This window comes from Anomaloglossus baeobatrachus, chromosome 4 (assembly GCF_048569485.1).
Source record: "Anomaloglossus baeobatrachus isolate aAnoBae1 chromosome 4, aAnoBae1.hap1, whole genome shotgun sequence".
Taxonomy (NCBI): Eukaryota; Metazoa; Chordata; class Amphibia; order Anura; family Aromobatidae; genus Anomaloglossus; species Anomaloglossus baeobatrachus.
In genome coordinates, this window is record NC_134356.1 from 417980198 (window position 1) to 418005197 (window position 25000).

Consider the following 25000-nt stretch of genomic DNA (forward strand, 5'->3'; position numbering starts at 1 on the left):
TTGATACTCCAGTAACGTTGCAGCTCTGAAATATGGCCAAACTGGTGGCCAATGGCATCTTGACAGCTTCACGCTTGATTTTCCTCAATTCATGGGCAGTTAAGTTGTGCCTTGTTTGCCCAACACGCTATTTGTGACCCTGTTGGCTATTTGCCATGAAGCGCTTCATTCTTCGGTAATCACGCTTCAAAAGTTTGGCAATTTCAAGACTGCTGCATCACTCTGCAAGACATCTCGCAATTTTGGACTTTTCAGAGCCCATCAAATCTCTCTTCTGACCCATTTTGCCAAAGGAAAGGAAGTTGCCTAATAATTAAGCACACCTTATATAGGGTGTTGATGTCATTACACCACGACCCTCATTACAGAGATGCACATCACCTGATTTACTTAATTGGTAGTTGGCTCTGAAGCCTATATTCCATTTGGAGTAGGACATGTATAAAAAGTATCATGTGATCAAAATACTCCTTTGCCTAATAATTCTGCACACAGTGTAATGAATTGTGGGGTGGTAGGATGCTATGAGGGTCACGTAATGAATTATGGGGTGGGAGAACGCTATCAGGGTCATATAATGAATTGTGGGGTGGGGGATGCTATGAGGGCAATATAATGAGTTGTGGGGTGGGGAGGACGCTATCAGGACCACAGAATGAATTGTAGGGTGGATGCTATAAGGTCCATATAATGAATTGTGGAGGAGGACGCTATGAGGTAAGTCCTCCCCTTCTATCCAATTCATTTTAAATCTATATATAATGTTCTCCTCCTCCTGTTCATTATAAGGCCTTGAGGTCCCTCTTCCATCCCTCACTCTAATTCCATCCCTCCCCATCCTCATTGTCCTCTCAACAGTGCATTTAAAATCACACAAACAAAAAACAAGTCACTCACCTCTCTGTAGGTTCCTCTGCAGCACCAAATCTTTTCCTGCTGGGCACTTTTCAAATGACTCAGGCACACGCTGTGAAGTCATCAAGCCATGCGCCTGTGTCACAAAGAAAGTGCCAGACAGGAAGCTGAGGACAGATTCCTGCATTCTTCTGCCTATACTGTGCAGCGGAGCGCTCCCTGCTCAGTGGGATCGCTCCCTACCTGGTGGGTCGCTTGTGATGAGGGCAATCTGGCAATCGGCCACTAGGAGGCTTGGACTACGAACAACAGGCCCAATTGCGCTCATTATTAAGCATCTTACATAGGCCCCCTCATCACCTACAGGAATGATGCAGCTGCACCGGCTGCACTGGCGATATGTCCACTCCTGATTTTGCCTTACAAATACTGATGCAACATACTGAACAAATACTGAGGGTGTGAACGTGTCCTTAAAGAGAAGACTGCTGGATCACCGGAGGGGTGGAATAAGTGAGCATAGTTCTTTTGTTCTTTCTTTTAGAGCAATTTGCGGCTTTGTCAAAAAAAAGAAAAATGATAATTGAATAACAGAGACAGAGGCGGGGTATAGACATTTGTGTTTGAGGAATTTACACAAATGTCATTATATTATTACACCTGCAGGGACAGGCCTGTGTGTATATATACCTTCAATATTACCAGCATATCATTAGCGCAGAGCATTCTAATTATAAAGTATAGGTTTGCCTAGGTGAGAGACATTTACATTATTGAAGTGGCCGCAAATCCCCACGCTCAGATTTTATGCAAGGGTACATTTCTTTACGGGTAAACATCTCAATGACACATGCAGCTGGCTTAGCAGCACACATAACCAGGGTTTGCTATCCGGATCTTTAACTTCAGACACACGGCGCAGAACACAAAAAAAAAAAAAATGATAAACAAGAATTCTGTCCCTGACTTGCCCTATAGGTTACATTACCAGTCCAAAACACAAGGAGGGAGGGCTCCCACGTAGCAGGCCTGGACTCCGGGAAAAATGACGGCGACTCCAAGGAGCAGAGATGGGGAAATCTTCAGCCCTCTCACCAGAGGACTAGCTCACAGTCTCTTGGAATGGAGGAAGGAGACGGTCCGGAGGTCCCTTGAGTCCAGGATCACATCTGCAGCAGTTCTGGCAATCCCTCACACATCAGCGATGAGGGCAGTCCGAGGCAGGTCTGTTCAGGTACAGCTCCAGTAGCTCAGTGTCTTTTTTCCCCGCACTTTTTTTCCTGTACAACCAGTGCCTGTGGGAGGGGATCAGATTTTACAGCGTCCGCCCCTCGAGCAATTTCAGCACTTGTCCACAAGGTGGCAGCACCATCCTGTGTAATGTCAGTCTCCATGTCTTTTTCAGTCACAACACAGTCAGAGCTGCTTGCATCGTTACATATCCCCCCACTGAAAGGTTGGCAGTCCCTGTCAACATTCACAGGTTCCAGGGCAGCGAGGACTGAGGCTGTGGCAGGGGGAGGCTGAGAAGCGGGCCATACATACTGGTCCCTATAAGACTGCCCAGGAGGAACCCCGGCAGTGGTGCGGGTAGTACGCCGCAGAGGTTGATTTCCCTCCACTCTATCACCGGTTACACTCTCTACCTCTGTCAGTTCCCTAGAGGGAGGGCCAGTCTGCGGGTAACCAGTCCCGGAGTCAACAAGGTCACTATGCTGAGTAATGTCAATGGTGTCAGTCATGTCAGCAGTGTCGTCCTCACCGGGTACTGTGGTCAGGGAGTCAGGCTGGGATCGGCAGGGGCGCAATATATTCCGGTGCGAGAGTTGCCGCTATCTTCGCCTCGGACTCTGTACACATGACCATCAGGGTAGGGGCGCTCATCTACCCGATAGACTTCAACTTCCTACTTAGCTCGGAGTTTTCCTTGAGGCTTCTTAATACGAACCAGGACTAGCTGTCCTACTTCTAAGGGTTCTTCCTGTACAGGGAGCGGGTCAGCATGTCTCTGGCCCCGAATTTGTTGGCCTACCAGTCGGTATACAGTTTCCATCTTCTGACGATGAGTGTGTAGCTAGGATGGATAGGTACCGCCGGTATTTTTTTCTGGACTGGTCAGGTTTAGGTCATGGATCCCTTTTCCTGGGCGGCCAAAGAGAAGGGTGTGTGGGGTAAAACCCATCACGGAGTGGACTTGATTGTTGTAGGCCCACACTAGATCCGGGAGGAATTGGGGCCATTGGTCTTTCTTGTCATCGGCTAAGGTGCGGATCAACTGGAGTAGAGTCCGGTTAAAGCGCTCACACGCACCATTCCCCTGTGGGTGGTAAAAGATGGTTCTGGACTTCTGGATCCCATGCATCCGATGCAGCTCCTCGATAATTTGACCTTTAAAACAAGCCCCCTGATCAGAGTGCAACCTCTCCGGACACCCATAGACCTGGATGAACTGTCGACAGATGGCCCGCGCAGCTGACTCGGCAGTCTGATCTTTGGTAGCAACAGCAACTGCGAATTTTGTGAAATGGTCTACCATAACCAGACAGTATTGGTAGCCACCACTCGCCGTCCCAATCGACAGGTAGTCCACCATCAACAGCTCAAGAGGCCGGGATGTCTCAACTGTTTGGACAGGTGCACGCTGTTCAGTGGACTTGTAAAGCTCACAGGTGCGACAGGCTTGGCAGACATCTTCAACCAGCTTGCGGAGTCCCGGACAGTAGATGGACTGTTGGACCCACTGGAAGGTCTTGTCTATTCCAAAGTGGCCGTTCCTCTTGTGTGCTTCTCCCACCATCTCACGGGCCATTTGGGCCGGCACTACAACCTGTAGGCACTCCTCCAGCATGTGGGATAGGAAGATCCTCCGGTATAGCACTCCTTCTCTCAGAATCAGATGATCCCATTGGCTGAGCAGGGTCAGGGTACTGGTGGACAGACGTGACCGCATGTCAGAGGACGGCTTCTGCTGCTGCTTTACCCATTGTTTGAGTAGGGAACATTCAGCATTCTGGTCCTGGATTCTGCACCAGGGGACCCTACTGGAGTGCCAGCCTCATCCACAGCATACTGGCGGCAATCAATCATCTGCCGGGCTAATCTTGCGAAGTCAGGCATCTCGTCTCCTTCCAGCTCTTCGTCCCGGTCCTTAGTGGGCGAGGGGGATGTCCTTCTGGACAGGCTGTCCGCATTCTGATTTTCAGCCCCAGCTCTATATTTAATCTTGTAGTTAAACTTGAAGAGCCGAGCCATCCATCGCTGCTCCATAGCCCCAAGTTTCGCATTTTCTAAGTGGGCCAAAGGGTTGTTGTCCGTCAGGACTAGTACTTCTGTCCCCGTCAGATATCCGGCAAATTTCTCAGTCATTGCCCACATCAAGGCCAACAGCTCCAGCCAGAATGAACTGTAATTGGTGGGATTCTTTTCACCTTCATGTAGGGACCTGCTGGCATAGGCTACAACACGTTCCTTGCCTTCTTGTACCTGTGAGAGTACTGCCCCCAGACCCTGTAGGCTGGCGTCAGTATGTAATTGAAAGGGCAGGGTGTAATCTGCATATGCCAGGATGGGGGATGACGTCAAGGCACCTTTTAGAGCTTGGAAGGAGTCCTCTTGGGTAGGCCCCCAATTGATGCGACGTCCTCTGGGACTGTTGGTGGTCCCTCGAAGCAGGTCGTGCAGTGGTGCGGCAAGCCGGGCGAAGTTCTTGACGAACCGACGGTAGTAGCCTGCCAGACCCAGGAAAGCCCGGACCTCCTTGACAGTTGTGGGCTGTGGCCAGTCCCGTACAGCGGCTATTTTCTCCGGAGATGGTTGTACACCTTCGGCCGAGATCCTGTGGCCCAGGTAATCGATCTCCTGCTGTAGAAGACGGCACTTGCTGGGTTTCAACTTCAGGCCATGTTCCCTTAGCCTCTGGAACACGCGGCCCAGCTTCTGTAGATGTTCTTCGAACGTGGCTGAATAGACCACAATGTCATCAAGGTAGATGAGGGTGAAGTCGAAATTGAAGTCTCCCAAGCAGCGCTCCATCAGCCTCTGGAAAGTTCCCGGCGCGTTGTTCAGGCCGAAGGACATCCTGTCAAACTCGTACAGGCCCATGGGTAGGACGAAAGCGGTCTTTTCTCTGTCCTTTTCGCTCATGGGTACCTGCCAATAGCCGCTGGCCAGATCCAGGGAGGAAAAATACTTGGCTTTCTTCAGAGCCGTCAGGGATTCTTCGATCCTCGGCAAAGGGTATGAGTCCCGGGTGGTGCAAGCATTCAGGCGGCGGTAGTCCACACAGAACCTCGGGGATCCGTCTTTCTTTTTAACTATTACCACCGGTGCAGCCCAGGGGCTCTGGCTCTCTCGTACCACTCCGGCATGGAGCATAGAATTCAGGAGGCTTTTCACTTCTTGGTATTGCTGGGGTGGTATCTGCCGGTATGTCTCACGGATAGGAGAAGCGTTACCCGTAGGGATCTCGTGTTGGATACTGGTGGTGCATCCAAAGTCGGTGTCATGCCGGGCAAAGGACGCCTGGTGTTCCTGTAGTAGTTTTTCCACCTGTGACACTTCCTGTTTAGAGCATTGGGATGTATCCAGCTGACACTTCTCTAGCAGCTCCTTTCCAGCTTCAGTGTCATCTGTGGCGGTGGCCATGGCGGAGACAGTCACTGTCCAGTCTCCCTCTGTCGATGGGGCAAACTGGAAGGGGCCCCTGGGATTCACCTCTGTAGGTAGGGCGTAGACTCTGGCGAGCTGTGTCCCCGCTTCTAGGTCGACGCCTACATTAGCCGTATTGCTCAGACGGACAAGGATCCTTTCCCTCCTCACGACAGCCAGAGTGCGAGCGACTAATGGGTTCAATTTTCCCTCCCTCGGGGTTTGCGGCTCAATCAGTACCTCCACGCCTTCAAGCGGTCTTGTGGTGCTAAGGGGTAGCGAGATAAATGTCTCCTTTTCAGCCGGTAAGGTGATCCTAGTGTGGAGAGGCACGGTGATAGTGGCTATGGGCCGTTGTTCCTCTGCCATTTGCTGTAGGCTGCAGGCCCGAACCACTCTTCGGAATGCTCGGTGGGTGGCCCCGTGTGTGGTAACTTCCTGCCAGTACTTGGGTCCCCACTTGGTAAACAATACCAGGTCCAGGTCTTTCAGGATGTTCATCCCAATAATCATGGGCGTGTCCGAACCGAAGCCTTCTTTGACCACGATTATCCCCCTCTTCCCAAGGTCCTGTCCACACATTTCGGTGCTCATCCAAGCTACTCCCGTTACTGGAATGGGTAGATTATTGACCACTTTGATCTTGATGACGGTATTCGGGTCATAAGCAGCCCGTGGTTGTAAATATTTCTCGTAAAACTGTTCTGAGATGGTGGACACCTGGGATCCAGTATCCATTAGTCCTTGCACGGCAACCCCCTCTAGCATTACTTTCAGCGTAGGGCTGTTTGATGCAAGCTTGCTCCTTTGTTGGCTCCTTTTCTCCGTGGTCTTCCCGGTCGAGTGAGCCTCCTCAGCCGGGGTGTCTAGTTTAAAGGTGCCCGCTGTTGAGAGGCATGGCTTGGTGGTTCTAGTGGATAGGCCTGGGGTTCCATCCGCTGTTTCGAGTGAAACTCCGCTTGCTGGGGTGTTTGAGAGTCCATTCGATGGAACGGCTGCGGGTCGGGTTGGAAGGAGTTCTGGGGGCAACGGTTTGCTCTGTGACGGGGGTCACCACATGTCCAGCACTTCCCCATAGGCCGGCTAGGTTGCCGTCTCACTTGCCTATCCGCCTGTTGGTTTAATGTGAGCTGCAGCACCTGCTTCTGTAAATCCGCCACCATCTGCTTCAGTTCCTCCGTGTCGCTGTTCGGAGTATTTGTACTGTACATGGATCTGCAAGTAGCGGTATAAGTCTCTGTTCCCGTAACAGGTCTCCTAGAACGTTCTATGGCTTCTTGTTTAACCTCAGCAAATGTAAGGGCTGGATTTATCCGGAGTAAGTCCTGCAATGAGCGGTTGAGATACGGATCTCTCAGTCCTATTACGAATTGGTCCCTCAGCACCAGGTCGCGGGAGGATGTACCAGCTAGATTTTCTCCATTTTTGCAGGCTTGTTCCAGCAGTACTTGGAGGGCGTTCGCATATCGGGGAATGTCCTCCCACTCGAGCTGTGTACGCTGGAAGAACATGTAGCGCAGTGTTCCCAGGTATCTGGTCGGCCCATAGGTGTTCTCTAGCACCCGCACCAAGTCATCTAATGTACGCTGGCCCCTAACCGTCTCCAGTCTGACCGTCGTCCATGCCTCCCCCTCTAACGTCAGCATAGCCATTTCTGCTAGGGTCTTAGGATCAACATTATACATTTTCCCCACTATCCTAAGTTGTTCCGCCCATTCAGGTACAGGGTAATTCCGTCCATTAAACTTTCTCACTTGATTTACAATAGACGCCGGAGGAGCTGTCTGACTATAAGCTACCACCGGGAGGGGATTTTGCTGGTCACAGATCCTGCCGACTACGCCAGATGAAGTGGCCGCAGGTCTGACCGCGGCTGAGTTCCCATAATCTGCGCTAACAAAATCCCCAAGCTCAGATTTTATGCAAGGGTACATTTCTTTACTGGTAAACATCTCAATGACACATGCAGCTGGCTTAGCAGCACACATAACCAGGGTTTGCTATCCGGATCTTTAACTTCAGACACACGGCGCAGAACACAAAAAAAACAGCAATGATAAACAAGAATTCTGTCCCTGACTTGCCCTATAGGTTACATTACCAGTCCAAAACACAAGGAGGGAGGGCTCCCACGTAGCAGGCCTGGACTCCGGGTAAACGACGGCGACTCCAAGGAGCAGAGATGGGGAAATCTTCAGCCCTCTCACCAGAGGACTAGCTCACAGTCTCTTGGAATGGAGGAAGGAGACGGTCCGGAGGTCCCTTGAGTCCAGGATCACATCTGCAGCAGTTCTGGCAATCCCTCACATGTCAGCGATGAGGGCAGTCCGAGGCAGGTCTGTTCAGGTACAGCTCCAGTAGATCAGTGTCTTTTTTCCCGCACTTTTTTTCCTGTACAACCAGTGCCTGTGGGAGGGGATCAGATTTTACAGAGTCCGCCCCTCGAGCAATTTCAGCACTTGTCCACAAGGTGGCAGCACCATCCTGTGTAATGTCAGTCTCCATGTCTTTTTCAGTCACAACAACACAGTCAGAGCTGCTCGCATCGTTACATTATAATCGTACCTGCTTGCTGTTCTTAGAATCACTTGTCTATGTAATGGCATTACTGCAGTGTGATCTAGAAGTCAATATATAAGCCTGACCAAAGGTTTTTGGATAAACAAAGTACCATTCATCAACTTATAGTGTGAAAGTCATATGTCCTCCAACCTGTTGTGTCACTGTTCTCAACCACGACAAGTTTTATTTGTTATATGTATACTAGTATAATCCTATTATATTGAGTGACATGTTGTTGGTGGCTGCTGTCACAGGCCTTCTAAGGGGGAGGGGATATTTATATAATATGGAGGCATGTTGGTTAGATACGTGGCCTTGTGCGTTATTTAAGAGGTAGTATTTGGTGTACATGAGGGGTTGGGATTGACCCTGTAACACAGGGGTGGGCAATTAATTTTCCCATGGGGCCGCATGAGAAATTGGGATTGGTTTAGAGGGCCGGACTAATATAATTACCTCAGTTCTACCCAATATACTACATCACTACACCCCCTCCATATACTACACCTGTAATAAACTACACCACTACACCCCTATATACTACACCTGTATTATACTACACTCCCTCCATATACCTGTAATATACTACACCCCCATATACACCTGTATTATACTACACCGCTATATAATACACCTCCGATATACTACATCATTACACCCCTATATACTACACCTGTAATATACTACATCACTACACCCCATATACTACACCTGTAATATAGTACACCTCCATATAGCACACCTGTAATATACTACATCACTACACCACTATATAGCACACCTGTAATATACTACAACTCCATATAGTACACCTGTAATATACTACATCACTACACCCCTATATACACCTGTAATATACTACATCACTACACCCCATATACTACACCTGTAATATACTACACCTCCATATAGCACACCTGTAATATACTACATCACTACACCACTATATAGCACACCTGTAATATAGTACACCTCCATAGAGCACACCTGTAATATACACCTCCATATAGCACACCTGTAATATACTACGCCTCCATATAGTACACCTGTAATATACTACGCCTCCATATAGTACACCTGTAATATACTACACCTCCATATAGTACACCTGTAATATACTACACCTCCATATAGTACACCTGTAATATACTACACCTCCATATACTACACCTCCATATAGCACACCTGTAATATACTACACCTCCATATAGTACACCTGTAATATACTACATCACTACACCCCATATACTACAACTGTAATATAGTACACCCCCATATAGCACACCTGTAATATACTACACCTCCATATAGTACACCTGTAATATACTACATCACTACACCCCATATACTACAACTGTAATATAGTACACCCCCATATAGCACACCTGTAATATACTACAACTCCATATAGTACACCTGTAATATACTACACCTCCATATAGCACACCTGTAATATATTACACCTCCATATAGCACACCTGTAATATACTACACCTCCATATAGCACACCTGTAATATACTACATCACTACACCCCTATATAGCACACCTGTAATATACTACACCTCCATATAGCACACCTGTAATATACTACACCTCCATAGAGCACACCTGTAATATACTACGCCTCCATATAGCACACCTGTAATATACTACACCTCCATATAGTACACCTGTAATATACTACACCTCCATATAGTACACCTGTAATATACTACACCTCCATATACTACACCTCCATATAGCACACCTGTAATATACTACACCTCCATATAGCACACCTGTAATATACTACATCACTACATCCCTATATAGCACACCTGTAATATACTACACCCCCATATAGCACACCTGTAATATACTACACCTCCATAGAGCACACCTGTAATATACTACGCCTCCATATAGCACACCTGTAATATACTACACCTCCATATAGTACACCTGTAATATACTACACCTCCATATAGTACACCTGTAATATACTACACCTCCATATAGCACACCTGTAATATACTACATCACTATACCCCCATATACTACACCACTATATACACCTCCATATAGCACACCTGTAATATACTACACCCCCATATGTCACACACCCTGCTCCCCATACAGCCTGCACCCCCATATCACACACACTACACCCCATACAGCCTGCACCCCCATATCACACACACTACACCCCCATATGTCACACACCATGCCCACATATCTCACCCTGCCTGTACCCCAACTTACCCCTCTCAAACACTCTGCACCCCTTCACATCCTTCTGTCAGTCTGCAGCCCTCATATGCCACTCACCCTGCAACTCCATCTTCCCACATATGCCACTCACCCTGCAACTCCATCTTCCCACATATGCCACTCACCCTGCAACTCCATCTTTCCACATATGCCACTCACCCTGCAACTCCATCTTCCCATATATGCCACTCACCCTGCAACTCCATCTTCCCTCATATGCACTCACCCTGCAACTCCATCTTCCCACATATGCCACTCACCCTGCAGCCCCCCTCCCCCTCATGTCCCCTCTTTTCTTATTACCAGTCATCATGTGTCCACATCTCCTTCAGGATTCAGTATCTTTGCTTTCTGCCCGGCATCCTGTGTCTCCTCCCACACAGTCACATGGGCGTGACATCATCGCAGGTCCTGCAAGATGAATTATTCCGTGTGCTGTGCTGCTCCTTCTCCTGCAGGGCGGGCGGGAACTTTTGAAATGACACACGCAGCGCAGTACTGACAACGTCAGAGCGCGCGCGTGTGTCACTGACAATTAGTGCCGGCAGGGAACAGAGGAAAGACTCCTGCGTTCTGCTGCCTGCACTGACTGTGCGGACCTGCACAGGATCTCTCCCTGCTCGGCACGCTGCAGCCCGGCTCCACTGCACCGGCTGAAGATGGGCGGGCCGGTCACAGAGAGCAGGCGGGCCGGATGTGGCCCGCGGGCCGCCCCTTGCCCAGGTCTGCTGTAACAAGACATAAGCTTTCCTCCGGGAGCCAGAGTCTGTGCCAGACCCTCCACCAATTTCTGCAGTGGCAGAAAAATGGAGTTGTACTTGGGATGAGCAGGAGAGTATCCAGCACAAGGTTCATGTGGTCCGTTGTTAGGATAATGCAGTCTACTTAAAAATTATCCCAGGCTGAAATGTAGCCATATGTAATGACAATTTATTAACATTCGGAAGCTGGAACATATTTTTCTTCTACTGCATTTATCTCCTGACGTACCGTAAGGACAAGGTTCTGAGCAAACTGGATGGATTCATTATACTGGTGAGATGGCTTTTTCACCCTTTTTTTAGTTGAAATGTAGCCATATGTAGTTGTCTTAAAGGGAATCTGTAAGAAGGATCAAAGTGTATTTCTCTGGAATAAGACATCGGATCGCAGACATCAACTTATTTTATTCAGCTTCATATGACCAACATTCTGGATTGGAGAATATACATATGAAGATCAGCATTTCCATTGCTAAATTCAAAGAAAATATGTCTATAAAAAAAAAAAATTAAATATAAATTTCACAGAGATTTAATGGATTACTCCCTAAACCACGTTTATGACTGGAGTAGAGAATCCAAATCCCTGCGTATTCCCATATCTATAACAGGAAAAAACTCCAAGGATTAGTGCAAACAACAACCACGTGAGTTTCAGCTCTTCGGAATTACAGTCTTCTGATGTGCATGTTTTTGATGCAGACTGGTGCTGGTCATAATTGTTCAAAGACCTCCATGAAATGCTTACAAATCTCAAAAAGAAGAACGCAAGAGATGTTGGGGGGGTTAAGTGGGTAGTGAAAATCTAGAAAAAACACTGGGCATGAATACCTGCCAGAAGAAAACTTAAGATTATTGGAGACTAATAACCTCTTGAACTTGTCATCCTGGACATTAACTGCTGATGAGATTAAACTTTTGTCACACACACACACACACACACACACACACACACACACACACATATATTTATTTTTATATATATATATATCTTTATACATATATATATACTAGAAGGTGGCCCGATTCTACGCATCGGGTATTCTAGAATTTACGTATTGTGTAGTTAATGTATGATTTTTGTTTTATATATATATATATATATATATATATGTATATATATATATATAGATGTTGTTGTGTGTAGTTACCAAGTGTTTGTGTAGGGCGCTGTACATGTTCTGGGTGTTGTCTGGGTATCAGGGGGGTGAGAGCGGTGTTGTTTGTGTGTTGCGTTGTGTGTGTTGCGTTGTTTGTGGAGCGCTGTGTGTCTGTAGCGTTGTGTGTGTGTGTTGCGCGGTTTGTGTGGGTGTGGGGTGTGTGTGTGTGTTTTGGTGGGAGGTATGTTTTGTGCAATGTGTGTGTTGTGCGGTATGTGCGTATATTTGTGTGTGCTGCGGTGTTTGTGTGTTGGGTGTTGTGTGTCTGCGGCGTTGTCTGTGTGTGTGTGGGTGTCTGTGTAGGGCGGTGTTTGTGGTTCCCAGTGTGTGTGTGGTGTGTTGTGCAGTGCGTGTGTGGCGGTGTGTGTGTGTGTTTTGGGGGGAAGTGTGCACCCCCCATCGTGCTCCATCCCCCATGCTGCGCACCCCCCATCGTGCTCCATCCCCCATGCTGCGCACCCCCCATCGTGCTCCATCCCCCATGCTGCACACTCCCCATAGTGCTCCATCCCCCATGCTGCGCACTCCCCATTGTGCTCCATCCCCCATGCTGCGCACTCCCCATTGTGCTCCATCCCCCATCGTGCTCCATCCCCCATGCTGCGCACTCCCAAACGTGCTCCATCCCCCATGCTGCGCACTCCCAAACGTGCTCCATCCCCCATGCTGCGCACTCCCCATCATGCTCCATCCCCCATGCTGCGCATTCCCCATCGTGCTCCATCCCCATACACGCACACACCCGATCGCATACACGCACACACACATTGACGATATTGCACATACGCGCTCACACTCACAACATCCGGAGATACCACATGCTTCTAGCCATGTGATCTTCTGGCAGGTCCTGGAAGGTCACTGCACGTACAGTATTGCCGCCGAGAAGCAAGCAATATCACTGGAAGTTGTGTGTGGATGCGATCTGATGTGTGTGTGAGGTGTGTGTGAGAGTGAGTGTGATCTGATGTGTGTGTGTGTGTGTCTGTTGTTATGTGTGTGCGTGTGTGTGTGTTCCGCCGCTGCAGGACCTTGATGCGCTCACCTGGGAACCGGTGTACGCTGGTAACCATGCTTCACAATATTACTCGATGTGTAGCATGGTTACCAGCGTACCCCGCCCCCCGCTCGCACGGGAGCCCACACCAGCGTACGCCGGCAACCCCAGCAATGCGAGGGTATGTGTCGGCTGGGTTGCCGGCGTACGCTGATGTGGGCTCCCGGGGGTACAGCACTCACCTGGGAGTCGGGGATCCGTGTCGGTTCGGGGAATGCGTGCGGGGGCGGGGCCAGATCGAGCGTGCAATGCGTGAGGGGGGCGGGGCGTGGCCGAGTTGCCAATGCGTGCAGGGGGCCGGGGCGAGAAGCCAATCCGTGGGGGGCGGAGCCTGGGCGAGCGGCCAATCCGTGCGGGGGGGTGGAGCCGAGGCGAGACGAGCGGCCAATGAGACGCTTGTCGCGGTAAGGACAGAATTTTGGAGCAAGACAGACAGACAGACAGACAGAATAAGGCAATTATATATATATATAGATATATATATATATATATATATATATATATATATATAGACACACACACACACATTAAACAAAAATGGAGAACTGAGAGTATATGTGCAGGTTGCACATATACTCTCTGTTCTCCTTTTTTGTTTAATGTTTATAAGAGTAGTGCTGCCGGAGATGCTGGCCCTTTGAGGCCACTCTTTGGCCAACCTTTGTGGTATCAATGTTGAGAATTCTGTTCCTGATAAATATAAACATATAGCAAGTTTTCCCACCTACAAAGAATGGAGAGGTCTGCAATTTTTATCGTAGGTACACTTCAACTACTCAACCTTCTTCCTCCAAACAAGGCACCTGGAGTTGATACCAAAAAGTTCTATTTTGGTCTCATCTGACTACATGACTTTCTCCCATGCCTCCCCTGTATCATCCAGATGGTCACTGGCGAACTTCAAATAGGTCTGAACATGTGCTGACGTGAGCAGTGGGACCTTACGTGCCCTGCAGGATTGTAATCCATGACTGCATAGTGTGTTACTAATGGTAACCTTTGAGACTGTGGTCCCAGCTCTTATAAGGTTGATTCCTGACCTTTTTCAGAATCATCCTTACCCCACGAGGAGAGATCTTGAATAAAGCCCCAAACCGAGTAAGATTGACAGTCGTCTTGTGTTTCTTCTATATTTATTTATTTATTTTTTTTATAATTCTTTATTTAACTTGACATCAATAAACAAAATGGAAACCATAGAGATACATTGCACATGCAAGAATCCAAACCATTTTAGGTAAAACAAGATATAAACTAGACTGTCAAATGTTTTTACAGAGCTACGACAGCCTCTAGGTCCCCAGCGGTTGGAAGACGAAATAGCTGAACTGAAGGGGGGAGAGTAAGAAAGGAAAAATCGTATAAAATAGAGAAATAGCAAGGGAACAAAGAAAGAACGAACAATAGGAAGAGCATTGAATGAGGATAAGGAAAAAAAAGGGGGGGCGGTGAAGGGAGCAAGGGGGGGTGGGGGCAAGTGATGTCTCTCCACACACCTTCATCCACAAGGTATGTCTTTCCATTTATCTTTGTGCCTCCTTATATTCGCCTGTATGATGGAAGTCGTGCCAATAGTACCAGGTGATCCAGAACTTCTCATAAGTTTCTTCTATTTTCTAAAAGTTGTTGCCTTCTCACCAAACTGCTTGCCTATTGTCCTGTATCTCATTCCAGCCTTGTGCAGGTCTACAATTTTGTCCCTTGTCTCCTTAAATAGCTCTTTGGTCTTGGCCATGGTGGAGAGGTTGAAGTGTAATTGATTGTGTGGACAGGTGTCTTTTATACAGATAACAGGTTCAAACAGGTGCAAGTAATACAGGTAATGAGTACAGAGTAGGAGGGCTTCTTAAAGAAAAAAATAACAGGTATCAGAGTCAGAATTCTTGCTGGTTGATAGGTGATCAAATACTTATTTCATGCAATAAAATGCAAATTATTTAAAAATCATACAATGTGAGTTTCTGGATTTTTTTTATTTGGTCTGTCACAGTTGAAGTTACCTACGAAAAAAAATTACAGACCTCTCCATTCTTTGAAAACTTACAAAATCGGCAGTGTATTAAATACTTATTTTCCCCTACTGTAGGACACCCCTTATTACTGGGATTGGATTATTAACTGAACATATAAGTGACTGGTTAGATTCTTTTTTGCAGCATCTCGCCAACAAAATCCCTGATTATATCAGGGATTTGGGTGACATCTTGGAACAAATATCAAATAAAATATGGTTGAAGAACTTTACATGGAATAGATGTGGCACAACTTTCCTGTATACCTCAATACCACAGAATATTGCCATAGAAACACTTATGTTTCGGACGACTATTTTCTAACGACTCACAATTATTTCTTACTTTATAGGAGTGTCAATTGGGGCAAAATTCTCTTGTCCCTTGCAATTTTGGTGATATCATACGTTGAGTACAATTACATCTACTCTGATCGAAAACCTTTTTCATCATGCATCAAGTGGTATGGCAGATACATTGACGATACACTTCTTACATGGGGTGGTGTTGTCTCTGCCATGCCACATTTAATTGAATATATTAATTGAAATCTGTATAGTATACAATTCATTTTGTGATCATGTATCAGATACTTGTTTCTTGGATTTGCAGTTATTTGGCTTCCTTAACAGTATTACAAACCTCAAGCTGTGATCATAAACAGGTCACCAAAGCAATCCCAATTTGTGAATTTACCAGAATTATTAGAAATTGCAGTGACGTTTCTGATATATCCTAGTTGACAGACCATGCAGTTGTGGTTATTACAATTTGTTATTAAACCGAAGAAAAAAATTGCTTTAAATAAATAAATAAAAATACACTCATAGCTGATCAAATAATAATGATCTCAGAATGTTAAGAAACACAAGTATGAAAATATTAAATCGGTTTTGTCACTGCAATATACAGTCATGGCCAAAAGTTTTGAGAATGACACCAAAATTACATTTTCACATGATCTGTTGCCCTCTGGTTTTTAATTGTGTTTGTCTGATGTTTACATCACATACAGAAATATAATTGCAATCATATTATGAGTACCAAAAGGTTATATTGACAGTTAGAATGAGTTAATGCAGCAAGTCAATATTTGCAGTGTTGACCCTTCTTCTTCAGGACCTCTAAAATTCTCCCTGGCATGCTCTCAATCAACTTCTGGACCAAATCCTAACTGACAGCTGTCCATTCTTGCATAAGCAATGCTTGCATTTTGCCAGAATTTGTTGGTTTTTGTTTGTCCACCCGTCTCTTGATGATTGCCCACAAGTTCTCAATGGGATTAAGATCTGGGGAGGTTTCAGGCCATGGACCCAAAATCTCTATGTTTTCTTCCATGAGCCATTTAGTAATCACCTTTGCTTTATGGCAAGGTGCTCCATCATGCTTGACAAGGCATTGTTGGGCGCCAAACTGCTCTTGGACAGTTGGGAGAAGTTGCTCTTGGAGGACATTCTGGTACCATTCTTTATTCATGGCTGTGTTTTTAGGCAAGACTGTGAGTGAGCCGATTCCCTTGGCTGAGAAGCAACCCCACACATGAATCGTTTCAGGATGCTTAACAGTTGGCATGAGACAAGACTGGTGGTATCGCTCACCTCTTCTTCTCCTAATAAGCTGTTTTCCAGATGTCCCAAACAATCGAAAAGGGATTCATCTGAGAAAATGACTTTACCCCAGTCATCAGCAGTCCACTCCCTGTACCTTTTGCAGAATATCAGTCGGTCCCTGATGTTTTTTCTGGAGAGAAGTGGCTTCTTTGCTGCCCTCCTTGAAACCAGGCCTTGCTCAAAGAGTCTCCGCCTCACAGTGCGTGCAGAAGCACTCACACCAGCCTGCTGCCATTGCTGAGCTAGCTCGGCACTGCTGGTAGTCCGATCCCGCAGCTGAAACAGTTTTAAGATACAGTCCTGGCATTTGCTGGTCCTTCTTGGGCGCCATGGAGCCTTTTTGGCAACAATGGAAGCTCTCTCCTTGAAGTTCTTGATGATGCGATAGATTGTTGACTGAGGTGCAATCTTTGTAGCTGCGATACTCTTCCCTGTTAGGCCATTTTTGTGCAGAGCAATGATGGCTGCACGTGTTTCTTTAGAGATAACCATGGTTAACTGAAGAGAAACAATGATACCAAGCACCAGCCTCCTTTTAAAGTGTCCAGTGGTGTCATTCTTACTTAATCATGACTGGTTGATCGCCAGCCCTGTCCTCATCAACACCCACACCTGTGTTAATGGAACAATCACTAAAACAATGTTAGCTGCTCCTTTTAAGGCAGGAATGCAATGATGTTGAAATGTCTTTTGGGGGTTAAAGTTCATTTTCTTAGCCAATATTGACTTTGCAAGTAATTGCTGTTAAGCTGATCACTCTTTATGACATTATGGAGTATATGCAAATTGCCATTAGAAAAACTTAAGCAGTAGACTTTGTAAAAATTAATATTTGTAGCATTCTCAAAACTTTTGGCCATGACTGTACTTCTCAGTTTATGTTGATTTAAAAAATAAATAAAAAAATTCCTACTTATTTTGTTTGAAAATGAAATCTTGTCCATTCTATTAGGTGATGGCTGCCACATTATATCGAAAACATCCTCTTTCGAAAATTTAATTTCACCTATTTTTTATGCAGGTGGTTAAGTTACAAGGGATTTACAATTTAAAACTTCTAGGGGTAAAACAATTTATACATTTTTCAGCTGGACAGATGTACTGTTGTAAACTTTAATTTTCGATCATTTGTAAAGTTTTGTTGTTTTATGGTTTCTATTATGAAAATCAGAATGTGACACCAATTTATACAGAGGATGGATTTGTACTGCTGAATAATATTGTGCCATTAAGTGCGATATAATGTACCATACATTATTGTTTACTCTCTACCGACTCCTTTACGTTCAATAAAAATGATCTGATTTAAAAAAAAAACAAAAAAAAACACAAAAAACAACATGTAGACATGCTCTATCATGTACTCAATTTTCCAATGCCCATAATTCTTGTACTTTTAATATTAAACAATAAATAAATTGCAATTCTAAGAATGTAGTATACGTGATTAGATGCTCTATTTGTCAGAAAATATATATTGGCTGTACAACACAAACTGAAAGTCCGGATCAATGACCATCTTAATGATATATCCAACACTTCGAACCTAAACCGAAATGTGTCTTACATAGCAAAGCATTTAATTACATACTATTTCCGAAAAAAACTGAAGTCCTCAGTGGTTAATACCTTTTAATGGCTAACTAAAAAAGATGGTAATAATAGCAAGCTTTCGAGACTGCTCAGGTCTCTTCTTCAGGCTCAATATAACACAAAATCTGAAGAGTCACATATTTATACACAACAGGACATAGAATGGGGCAGTAAATATATACTAGTATACTATTTCCGATCAATGTCTACCTTTGAGGTTTTCAGTATAGAGGGTTGACAAACCCCACGAGAAGGTGATATTATAAGACCTCTACTAAGTCGGTATGATGCCTGCCTGGAACCACGGACTCGGGATCGGTGAAACAGGTGAATAGAGGCAACCATCCACAAAGCAGGAACCTAGACCCCGCAACCCTTTAACCACCATACAGGGATTTGGAATTACAACAGGGCCCAGGTGATCGCTGTCCGCGGAAAACTGCAGTCCTGAGAAGAGCAGTAACCAGGCACGGTCAAATCCAGAAGGTAGAACAGGGACAAAAATTGTCAGGTGGGAGAGTGGTCAGATATCAAGCTAAGGGTCAAAACCGGAACTAGCAGCGAAGTACAGAAACAGCATACAAAAGAGTGGTCGGGTAAACAAGCTAAGGTCAATACACGAGAATACAAACAGCATAGAACCAGAGTCTAGCAGGGAATTACAGGACTATATCTGGCACCTGCTAGCAGAAGGGAGAAAGCATAAGAGGGGTGTGGTGCCTTCCCATTGGCCCCAGCTGAAAGGTAGCTACACCAGCCAGAAGGCACACACCACCACAGTCAACCAGTGGTACTGCAGGTCCTAGTAAAACCCAGCCTAATAGATGAGCAGAGCCTGCGCCCAGCAGAGCCACTAAATGCTCCCTCATCCCCAGCACCGCCCACAGTGGTGACGCGGCGGCGTCTGGTGATTGAATCAGAAGTCGACTCCGGTGGAGATGTGACAGTCGGGAGGAGTATTGGATTTTCAATTTTGGGTTCCTGGCTTCCGAATACATGAACTTGTGTAAAGAAATAATGTATGATTACTAAGGTTTATTTTTCTCCGTTTATTGATAACATGTTTTTAGGCATTCCTTTTTTGCTAGTCATCTGATTTGTCACGTTACTGATATTTCTGTCCCATCGGTCAGTTGAGAAAGATTTATCGGCAATCCGAAGTATTCCATCAGGCTTCGACAAAGAACACTGGTCTAGCATTCGAAACGCATTGCCTTTACTACCGAATTGCCCCACTTCTTCATGTTGAAATTTTAATATTTTTCTAATAATAAAATATACTATTTTTATAAACATCCGGAACCTGGAACATATTTTTCTTCTACCCCATTTATCTCATCACATCTAGTCAGGACAAACTTGATGGATTCATTATAGTGGTGAGTTGGCTTGTTTCCAATTTTTTTCAGTCAAAGCGATAAATAATGCCTTTAAGGGAATCTGTCACAAGAATCAAAGTGTATTTCTCTGGAATACGATGTCGGATCACAGATATCAAGGTATCATTTTATTCAGTCAAAAGAAGGGAGGAGTAATCTCCCCATATGTAGTTGTGATATGGTGCAAAGAGCACCACACCGAAGATAGTAGACATTGATCTATGCGTTTCGAGCTGTCTACTATCTCCTCTCTCATGATATTATGAATATCATGTTTTTATTGCATGGAACAAAAGTAACATTTCAGTTTTGCAATACTTTTCTACAGATGCTGGATATCTTTTCTATTTCTTTGCCACAATGCCGTGTGCCTACCCAGAAGCCGGCGTGGAGCTCCTCGCACCGTATCACACCTGCATATGGGAGCTGATCACTCCTCCCTTCTTTTGATTGAATAAAATGATACCTTGATATCAGTGATCCGATGTCTTATCCGATCCAGGATTTTTTTCTTTGACTCATTTTATTCAGCTTTCTATGACGTACGTGCCCATATAGACTGCTTAGGAGGATTGATCCTACGGACAGATGCCCTTTAAAGGCAAAGTGACTACTACAGGGCTCATTTACATTGCCCTGTTCAAAATAAAGAGCGGTCTGATTTTTTTCACAGACCCAGATACTTGTATAATCCCTGCCTAACTGTCCCTGAATCTAGTAGCAAACATAAAGAGATCTCTAGAAAAAGTATTTCTAAAGATCCTTTATGATATGCTAATGAGCGCAGGGACTAGTCACAAGGGCGTTACTTCCCCCAACGAGTCCGCTTTCTTAACATGCTATTCAATGCCCATTGGCTAGCGTCATCAGCGGTGGCACACATACCTGTGTCCGTTGTCACTGACTCAGATGCTGGGTTTAGGCTCAATGCGCATGATCAAAAGTCCCGGTACTTCCAGTCATGTGCACTAGATGTCTCTGAAGCTGGGACGCGTGCACTCAGCTTCATAGTGCGCATGACTGGAAGTGCGTTGACTTCTGATCATGCGCACTGATCCTAAACCCGGCGTCTGAGGCAGTGGCAATGGACACAGGTATGTGCGTCACTGCCGATGATGCTGGGGATTGAATAGCATGCTAAGAGGGCAGACTAGTTTGGGGAAGTAACGCCCTTGCGACTAGTCCCCTCGCTCATTAGCATATCATAAAGAATCTTTAGAAATACTTTTTCGAAAGATCTTTATCAATGCTTGTATACAGGGACGATTAGGCAGGGACTAGAAATATTCACCCAGAACGGTCGAGGTTCTGGGTGCATATTGCACCTGGCAGGTTCCCTTTAAACTGTCTCTGCCCATTACGTCTGAGCCAACCGCACTCCGTGGCCAGCATCAGCAAGAGTATAGAATTCCTATTTTTCAGTATTTAACAGGTTCTGAACCATTGTAATATTATTCTTTACAACCTTAAGGTTATTTTAAGATATTGCCAGTCATAAGGTTGGTAAAATGGCAAAAAGCATACTGGTGACAAACTGCAAATAGAACTTCTGGGGCAAGACTCAGACCGACAGATATAATAGTGCCCAATGGATTGCGATGGGGTCTGTCAAGTGCCGTTATTAATGGATAATGAGAGTGGCATGCAGTTCGCTTCTGCCACATATGTTCATCACCGGTGATGCTGTACACAGTGGAGGACATTGGATGCAATCTGCAGCTACATGGGGCCGAAAGGTTAGGGGGTCCACGGTCACCCTAAAAATAGTTTCCTACTAGCAATTACATTGTACATAAGGGATTTGAGTTAATAAACTCTAAGCCTCACAATGGTGAATTGACAGCGAGAAATTATTAGCTGCTTTACGGTGAGCTATGGGATAGGGGCCATATACAGATCTTACACAGGCACCTTTTAAATCCTCAGCATGTGAATTCTTTTTGCAAATTTTAAACAATGATTTAACCCTTTGCAATGTACAGGGTGAAATCTGCTGCAAATCCATGACAAGATCTACTGTATATGCTGCATGTAAAGTCCACCACAGATTTCTGGAGTCATATGTGGAAGCTTTGTAAGGGTATGTTCACATAAAGTGGATTCTGACATCATATAGACAGCTTGTACATTACTGACAGACTAGACAAAGAGTGTACATTACTGACAGATCAGACACAGATTGTACAAATATTTCACATTACTGAGAGATCAAACACATATCATACACAGATTGTACATTACTGACAGAACAGACAAAGATTGTACAGAAATTGCACATTACTGACAGATCAGACACAGATTGCACACTACTGACAGAACAGACACAGATTATACAGAAATTGCACATTACTGACAGATCAGACACAGATTGTACAGAAATTGCACATTACTGACAGATCAGACACAGATTGCACACTACTGACAGAACAGACACAGATTATACAGAAATTGCACATTACTGACAGATCAGACACAGATTGCACACTACTGACAGAACAGACACAGATTATATAGAAATTGCACATTACTGACAGATCAGACAGATTGTACAGAAATTGCACATTACTGACAGATTAGACACAGATTGCACACTACTGACAGAACAGACACAGATTATATAGAAATTGCACATTACTGACAGATCAGACACAGATTGTACACTACTGACAGAACAGACACAGATTATATAGAAATTGCACATTACTGACAGATCAGACACAGATTGTACACTACTGACAGAACAGACACAGATTATATAGAAATTGCACATTACTGACAGAACAGACAGATTGTACAGAAATTGCACATTACTGACAGATCAGACACAGATTGCACATTACTGACAGAACAGATAAAGATTGTACAGAAATTGCACATTACTGACTGATCAGACACAGATTGTACGCTACTGACATATCAGAGGTTGTACAGAAATTGCACATTACTGACAGATCAGACACAGATCATACACAGATTGATCTGTCAGTAATGTACAATCTGTGTATGATCTGTGTCTGGTCAGTGTCTGATCTGTCAGTAATGTACAGACACAGATCAGACACAGATTGTACAGATATTGCACATTACTGACAGATCAGACACAGATCATACACAGATTGTACATTACTGACAGATCTCCTGGGGACTGGACACAGCACTGAGTAGAGAGTGGCCATCCCACTGCCCACACCCCTGGGCAGTCACACAGCAGTGCCAGCTCTCCTCTAGGACCTGTGCCATTATGGTGGGTGGCTGTGCCCAGGAATGTGGGTCCTGCCATGGCAGGTGGTGAACCAGACACATGTCCAGAGAGAAATGCACATAGCCTAACACGAACTCACCCAGAAGAGCGTGTTGAAGAAGAAGAGGAGATACTTCACCACGGGGCTGACGAAGGAGAAATCCTGCCCGGTGACGCTGGTGGCCGCTCTTCTCGCCATGGCTGTATTCTCTGCAGCCTCTTCTCCCGGTGACCCTAATACACGAGTATGGGGGAGCGCATTAAACGAGTGCACAGCGCCCCCTAGCGCTGCTAGCCTCTAGGCTCATTGGCCAGACAGGCGCTCTTCGGCCGGAGAACGTCCCTGCACTGTGCGCTGCCGCCCGCTCCAGAGGCTTATCAGTCCATGGCAGTATATAGCTGTCGCTGATTGGTGCGCTGGTTTGCCAGCTGCCTGCTGATTGGTCTTTCCAGCTGTCTATCACAGGGTGAGGCCGCGGACACCTGTATGAGGTAGTGGCTGGCGGCTCACTGGAGCGGGCAGTAGGACGGACCCTGCATGGTGTACAGTCACACGTGACGTGTCCGGCTGTGGGTACAGACGTTCTGCTTTGTCGTCAGCTGGATGACTTTATAATTGTAACGGGGTGCCAGGGGTGCCTCCGGGCTTGTAGTCGTGGCCCTTGCTGACAGGCTTACCCCTGGACCCGCCGTCACTACCGGGACGGGAGATGTCTTGGTGGGGCAGAGTGTGGTGGTGGTGTAGGTGTTATCCGGCGCACAAACACGCTTCAGGCAGGGTACAGTGCAAGAAACAAGCATTCTTTTATTCTTCACAGATAAAAGTCCCGCCAAAGCAATCCGGTCAGCAATAAATCTGGCAGATGACAATTCCTGTGGAGCTGGGGAACACCCTGACCAAACGTCACCTCTGGTGGGGTTATGCCCTCCGTACTCTACTTCCTTCGGGTCACCCACTCTTCAGCCAAGCATACACCGGACCCACACCGGCAGAATAGGCTCTGAGGTTACGTCCACCTCCTTATCTCCGGTGTCCCTTGATGGTTCGCTCACACTCTGCCCGACGTGCACACACTGCTGTCCCGGATGCTACTTCTCACAGAGTCCCAAACAAAGCCATAAGGCGATGGTACACTTTCTTAGCTGGGGAAAGCCTGTCCTTGCGTCTCCTCCAGTGGTAATGTGCCTGACTACTCCACTTCGTCCGGCTCCCACTTCTGGCTACCCACAGCCCGGACCCACACCGGACTGCTTCACACTATGAGGTTACGCTCGCTCCTTTTCTCACCGGCTTCCCTGCTTTCCAGCTCCCTTCTTTCTTTCTTGCTTTCTGCCCACTCAGCTCCACACTCTGCCCCTGGCTGTTGCTTCTCTCCCGTCCCGGACACAACTGCTCTCTCTGGCCCCCACCTTTTCTAGCACCTTGTCTCCTCCCTCCCCTTTCTGCTCTGTTTCTGTGGTGACAGCCGTCCCACCCGGCCACTAGGGGAACCACCTGACACATCACATAAAAACATTAAAACACTTTTAATAATAACATTTCCGGGTTAACTGTGCTCCCTTTGTAGGGGGTCTGCCCACCCACTACATAATGATGACGTCTAAATCCACACGAGTGAGGCCGTTGTCCATGGCAACCAGTGGGTACTAACCTGAAAAATGAAAGCAGCTGTTACTGGTTGCTATGGGCAACTGCCTCCGATTGTCTAGTGTTATTGTCTTGTCCATTATGGCACAACGGCCGTGCTTTCACCTAGAGGAGTCGTGCGCTCCAGTCACGCCTGGATTGTGGGTCATCAACTACTAGAGATATTTTAGAGTTTTCTTTTTGCAAGGTTTATTTCAGAGGAGAAATGTGGAAGACAGCGACT

The 25000-nt window shown here is 46.0% G+C and overlaps 1 protein-coding gene across 5 annotated transcripts in view; it reads right to left on the minus strand.

The window, feature by feature from the left end:
- TSPAN33 (tetraspanin 33) overlaps positions 1-24715 on the minus strand; it is a 171740-nt gene extending 147025 nt beyond the window's left edge. For 4 of the 5 annotated variants that reach the window (XM_075345375.1, XM_075345373.1, XM_075345371.1 and 1 more), the window contains exon 1: positions 23230-24715. In XM_075345375.1, coding sequence (XP_075201490.1) covers positions 23230-23328 — 99 coding nt within the window. In that variant the 5' untranslated portion in view covers positions 23329-24715. The remainder of the gene's footprint in view (positions 1-23229) is intronic. The other variant, XM_075345376.1, reaches the window with a different exon arrangement.
- Positions 24716-25000: the final 285 nt, after the last annotated feature.